This window comes from Priapulus caudatus, unplaced genomic scaffold (genome assembly GCF_000485595.1).
Source record: "Priapulus caudatus unplaced genomic scaffold, Priapulus_caudatus-5.0.1 Scaffold983, whole genome shotgun sequence".
NCBI lineage: Eukaryota > Metazoa > Priapulida > Priapulimorpha > Priapulimorphida > Priapulidae > Priapulus > Priapulus caudatus.
Window position 1 is genome coordinate 75,754 of NW_014578044.1, and position 6,047 is coordinate 81,800.

Here is a 6,047-nt window from a genome sequence, read left to right on the forward strand (position 1 = left end):
CACGTTACACACACACACACGTACCACACACACGCACACGCGCACACACATACGCAGATGCACACGCACGTACACACACGCACGTACACACACGCACGCACACACACGCACACACACGCACGCACGCACACACACGCACGCACACACATAAACAATCCCGCACATGTGCACACATCGACCCCACGTACACGTACACGAGCGAGCACGTGCAACCACCAGCGGTGCCTTCCAACCATGCACTCAGTAGCGAAGATGAGGATTTCACAACGACTACCTATAGATTAGGCATACCATGGATTCGCATTCATGCGATGAGTGTAGTGTTATAGGATGGCTTCCCGCATCGCATTATGATAACGCATTTTTGCCGCAGAAACCCATCACCCGTCTCCCTCCTCCCCCCTTTCCCCCTCCCCTCTCCCCCCTCCCCCCTCCTCCTCCCCCCTCCTCCTCCCCCGCATCTTCGTACGCCCGCTCGCCCGCCGCGCAAAGACGTGTCTCACTAACCCCCCGTGAACCCAAACGCAAATAAGCAAATGCATAATAAATACGTAAATGCTCCGTAAAAACAGTATATGGAACCGCGTCGTGGGTTAGTCGGGCATGGTAAGGTGGCGCTGGGTGTGTAGCGGCGCGGCGTGCGTGCGTGCGTGCGTGCGGGCGTGCGTGCGTGTGTGTGTTGTGCGTGTGTGCGTGTGTGCGTGCGTGCGTGCGTGCGTGTGTGTGTGGGCGTGCGTGCGTGTGTTGTGCGTGCGTGCGTGCGTGTGCGCGTGTGTGCGTGCGTGCGTGTACGTGCGTACGTATCACGGATTTCGTCTCACAGAAAATGCCAATATTTCTGCTGTCGCGCTATTTATAGATATATACTGAAGTACCTATCTACAGCGGCGCGTTCGCTATTATATAAATAAATCAAATAAGTTAAATGTGTGTATTGTGTGCGTGCGTGCGTGCGTGCGTATGTGCGTGTGTTTTTGTGTGTGTATGTTTATAGGCGTTTATGGTTTGTGCGGGCGGGCGGGCGTGCGTGCGTACGTCCATCCACGTTCCAAGTGTACATACGTACATATTAATTATGCGATCGCTCTTCGTGAATCCTATACTGTCGGGCTGCGCTCTCCACCGTGTGAACTCGTCTGCTTCCCTGCCGCCGCCGCCGCCATGGTTACGGCTGCGAGTACTTTAAAACCTCCCCGCTGAATGTTTGAAGCTAGATCGTTTTGAGTAATTAATTTGCTTCTATTTTTGAATTGTGTAAATTGTTTGCGTGAACTAATTGTATCAACATCATCCTACTCCTCCTCCTCATCATCATCATCATCATCATCATCATCATAATAATAATAATAATAATAATAAGTATCATCACCATCATCATCATCATCATCACCATCATCATCATCATCATCATCATCATCATCATCATCATCATCACCATCATCATCCGCATTATCATCATCGTTGTCGTTGTCGTCGTCATATCGTGTTCTTCTTCACGTGAAGACATCCCCCCCCGGCCTCCGCTGCAGCTGCTGCCTGTGTGTGGGAGCGTTTGCAGTATAGTGCAGTCGCCAGCTTGCTGTATATATATATATATACTACGGCTGGGCATTACGGAAGGGTTTCTCCGGAGTTTTTTTCGTGGGCAGGAGATTTGAGAGCGGCGCACGGCGGTGGATAGTCGGCTGCTGCTGCTGCTGTCATCATCATCATCATCGTCATCATCATCATCATCATCACCATCGTGTCGAATCCGGAATCCGAATCCGTATCGAGGCGCGGCGAACGATTGATGTGATGTGCCGCAATTTCCAAGTTGTTATACGAGCGAAGCTGCTGTTATCGCGGTAACGCAGCACGTACTAGCAGCAGCAGCAGCAGCAGCAGCGGCGGCGGCGGCGGCAGCAGTAGCAGCAGCAGTAGCAGCAGCAGCAGCCTGCAAGTGTTGTTCCGGAGGTATCGTGACCTTCGTTGTTCTCGCGTTGTTCGCAGGATGTGATGGAGATCATCGGAGTGATCGCGGTGATCGTGAACAGCGCGCTGATCGGCATGTCCGGACAGATCCACCGCATGTTCCCGAACCTCACCCGCGTTGGAACCATCGTGCTCATCGTTGTTCTCGAGGTACGAACGCGCGGAATGTTCCCTTGGAACGTACATGTGGGAGTTCTATGTGGAATTCCAGCGTGGCGTCAAATCATTTATGCGGAAGGTCAACCAAAGCATGGAACATATGCATGAAAGCTGCATGTGGAACATCCTCACAGAACTTCCTCCACATTCCAACATCTTTGAGGAATGCCTGAATGAATGTTTTATGTGGAGTATGTCTGTGGAAGTTCCATTCAGAACATCAGCGCAGAACATCCACATGCATCATTCTGCATGGAACATTTGTTCCACGAACATCCCGTGCAGAGCGTTTACGACGTGAAACGGCATCGCTTGCTGCGACTTTCATAGCTTTTTATTTTCATTATATTATATTATATCATTTATCTGTTTTTATTAGCTTTTATATATTTTTGTAGCTTTTTATATCACTGCGCCAGAGCTAATCTGTGTCATGTTACCGCTGTGAATGCGATGTTATTGCGGCGTTGCCGTGGCAACAAATGACGGGGAGTATTAGGACAGTTGCTATTAGTGATGTCCCGATGATCGATTATAATCGAAAATCGATCGATTATAGTCTCAAATTCGATAATCGATTATGAAAACAAATAATCGATTATCGGAAATTCACTTTTAATTTTTTTTTTTTAAATCTTTAATATTTTTTTCCATGAATCACTGTTAACATAGGTCCATTCTGATTGCAAAGCTGTACTAGTGTACTACATGGACAAATTGGACAGTTTCTTTGTTTTGGTTTGACACTGTCCCACAGATGTTATCCGAAGATGAGATTCTACTCTCCGTATTGTTTGTTACATTGTGTTGGAGAGGATATTCCATTGGCAGGACATTAACTCGGCTACACAGCCTACACTATTAGAACACACACAACTTACTTACTATAATAAAGAATAAGTCTTGATCATGTTTGTTTAAAACTTTTAATGTTTTAATAAAGGCATTTAATCCATTTCTTTTTAAATTGATTAAATACTGTATAGGAACAGACATTGATATACATACAGCAACCTTCACAGAGTTAATACATGATTATAAAACATGATAATATTGAATGCTATGTATAATTGTATATACAAAGTAAGATTAAATTAAATCTATGCTATCATTAACCGATTATAATCGATTATCGATCGGTTAAGGGAAACCGATAATCGATTATGAAATTCCAGCCGATTCCCATCACTAGTTGCTCTGCGTGTTTCAGCATGCCATTCTAGCGATGAGGTACGCCATCACGCGCGCCATACACGAGGTGCCAGGCTGGGTCGCCACGGAGATGGCCAAGATGGAGTTCAAGCGACGACAACTCATAAGGGTAGGTGGCAGCACCGTCACGTTGGTTGGCTTCTTGGCCAGTGCGGCGTGGGATAGCGTTAATTGTTCGACTCGTTTTTTCGTAATCTGTGATTTATCGAAAACTACGCCGAGGGTTTTGTTACTGATTAGTTGAATTGATTGTTTGTAACGTCTATCTAGTAGCTTTTTCTTCTTCTTTTTCTTCTTCTTCTTCTTCATATTTTTCTTGTTTTTCTTCCACATTTTCTCTTTCTGTATCTGCTTTCTCTTCTTGTTCTTGTTCTTCTCCTTCTTCCCCTTCTTGTTCTTCTGTTTCGTCATCTTCTTCATCTTTTTCTTCATTCTCCCTTTCTTCCTTCCTTCCTTTTTTTATCTTCTGCTTCTCCTGGCTGGATCACTCGACCCTAGTTCTGGACTCCGGTCCAAGACTACGTCACATTCGCGTTGCAGTTGTACATAGACGCAGCAGCGAGCGTTGATATCTGAATGATGCTGATGTTTCTGCTAGACACGTATTCTTTTATACTAGATAATGGAGTCGAGCATCTCCGTGGATGAGGACGGGGAGCGGGAGGCTGCGGGTAACCCCGTTGCCACGGCGACGGACTGCGACGCGTCGGGTCAGCAGCAGCCGAGGCCGCAGCGGCCGACGTCCCTCCATCCATCTAGATCTCGGCCGCAGGGTGAGGGAAGGGTTTGCTACTCACGTTCGGTTTGCGTCTGATGCTGCCTCACTCCTGCTAATTAAATGTCGAAGTTATTGTCGAGCAGTTTGTACTCGTTAATGATTTGGCCCTTATAATATTTTTTATTCATACTTGATTGATTGAATGAATGTATGTATTGAGTGAAAATATTCATGTGAGCGTGATATTTTATGGGAATGCTGCTACTATGACTAGTACTGCTGCTGGTGCTGCTGCTGCTGGTGTTGGTGGTGGTGGTGGTGGTGGTGGTGGTGGTGCTGCTGCTGCTGCTGCTGCTGCTGCTGCTGCTGGTGGTGGTGGTGGTGGTGCTGCCGTTATTGTTGTTGTTACTACTGCTGCTGCTGCTGCTGCTGGTGGTGGTGGTGGTGCTGCTGCTGCCGCCGCCGCCGCTGCTGCTGCTGCTACTGCTGCTGCCGCCGCCGCCGCTGCCACTGCTGCTACTGCTTAGACAGGTGAAGGTGACACAGACAGGTGAGGGTGACATAGACAGGTGAGGGTGACATAGACAGGTGAGGGTGACATAGACAGGTGAGGGTGACACAGACAGGTGAGGGTGACATAGACAGGTGAGGGTGACATAGACAAGTGAGGGTGACATAGACAGATGAGCGTGACATAGACAGGTGAGGGTGACATAGACAGGTGAGGGTGACATAGACAAGTGAGGGTGACATAGACAGGTGAAGGTGACACAGACAACGACCCTTATGTCACCCTCACCTGTCTGGTGAGGGTGACATAGACAGGTGAGGGTGACATTATGTCACCCTCACCTGTCTATGTCACCCTCACCTGCCAGGCACCTATGTTGTCGACGCGTTCGCCGAACAGACGCTTGTAGCTCATGCAGATCTTGAACGCGTCGCTGCGAATCTCGACGAGGTTGTTCACGAACGCGCAGAGCGCCGCCATCGGGAACGCCGACGAGAACAACGCGACGTAGCCAAACTGCATCGCGATCTCCAGGTAGTCCTCCAGCGTGCCGTCGTACTGTAATACACAGATATAATAGTTATACTACGTATAATAGTTATAGTAGGTATAATAGGCATACTAGTTATACTAGGTATACTAGTTATAATGTGTAGCATATGTGGGTAGTCATCTATTGTGCTGTTGTACTGTGATAGGAGATAGATTTATTAGTTATAATAGTCATAATAGTTATACTAGTTATAATTGTTTTAAAAAGTAGTTATACTAGTTATAATAAATAATACGGGTAAGGCTCCAACATTCTATCATATTTACAAAATCATCACATATCATACTCATAACATACATGCACACACAGTGTAATACGTACGCTGGGCATGGCGGCTTATAATAATTAATACGGGTAGTAAGTGCTCCAACATTCTATCATATTTACAAAATCATCATATATCATACTTAAAAACACTTTAATTTATATTAACTTTATTATATTTATTTTCATTTTTATTTTTATATCACACTTGTAAAACACACACACTAACAGTGTTATATATACACGTACGCTGGGCATGGCGGCTTCGACCTCCGCCTGTGTGAGGCGTGTGCGATGTGCGCGCTGGAAGCTGACGTTCCTGCAGCTCTGCTGTGCTAGCACGTCCGCTGTCGGTGTCTTCACTTTGCTGCCTCCTCCCTCCGTGCTGGCAGGCAACACAACGATGATGCGTACAATCACCAATAGCAACGGTAACTAATAGCAACGGTAAGCAATAGCAATAGTTAACTAACAACAGAAACTGATAGCAATGGTAACTAGACAGAGGGCACTCACGGAGAGTGCATACCTCCGACAGCATGTACAGCACGAAAAGAGGAACACACGAAGACACGAAGACGATCGATCGACAACATGTACACGAAAACACGAACACACGCACAAACAAAATAAATCCCAATATTCGATACTTTACT

At 46.6% G+C, this 6,047-nt stretch overlaps 1 protein-coding gene across 1 annotated transcript in view; it reads left to right on the plus strand.

The window, feature by feature from the left end:
* LOC106814811 (anoctamin-8-like) overlaps window positions 1–4,159 on the plus strand; it is an 18,932-nt gene extending 14,773 nt beyond the window's left edge. Inside the window, exons 10-12 of the mRNA XM_014819163.1 lie at window positions 1,993–2,124; window positions 3,344–3,454; window positions 3,965–4,159. Of these exons, the coding sequence (XP_014674649.1) occupies window positions 1,993–2,124; window positions 3,344–3,454; window positions 3,965–4,159 (438 nt within the window). The remainder of the gene's footprint in view (window positions 1–1,992; window positions 2,125–3,343; window positions 3,455–3,964) is intronic.
* The last annotated feature ends 1,888 nt before the right edge of the window (window positions 4,160–6,047 follow it).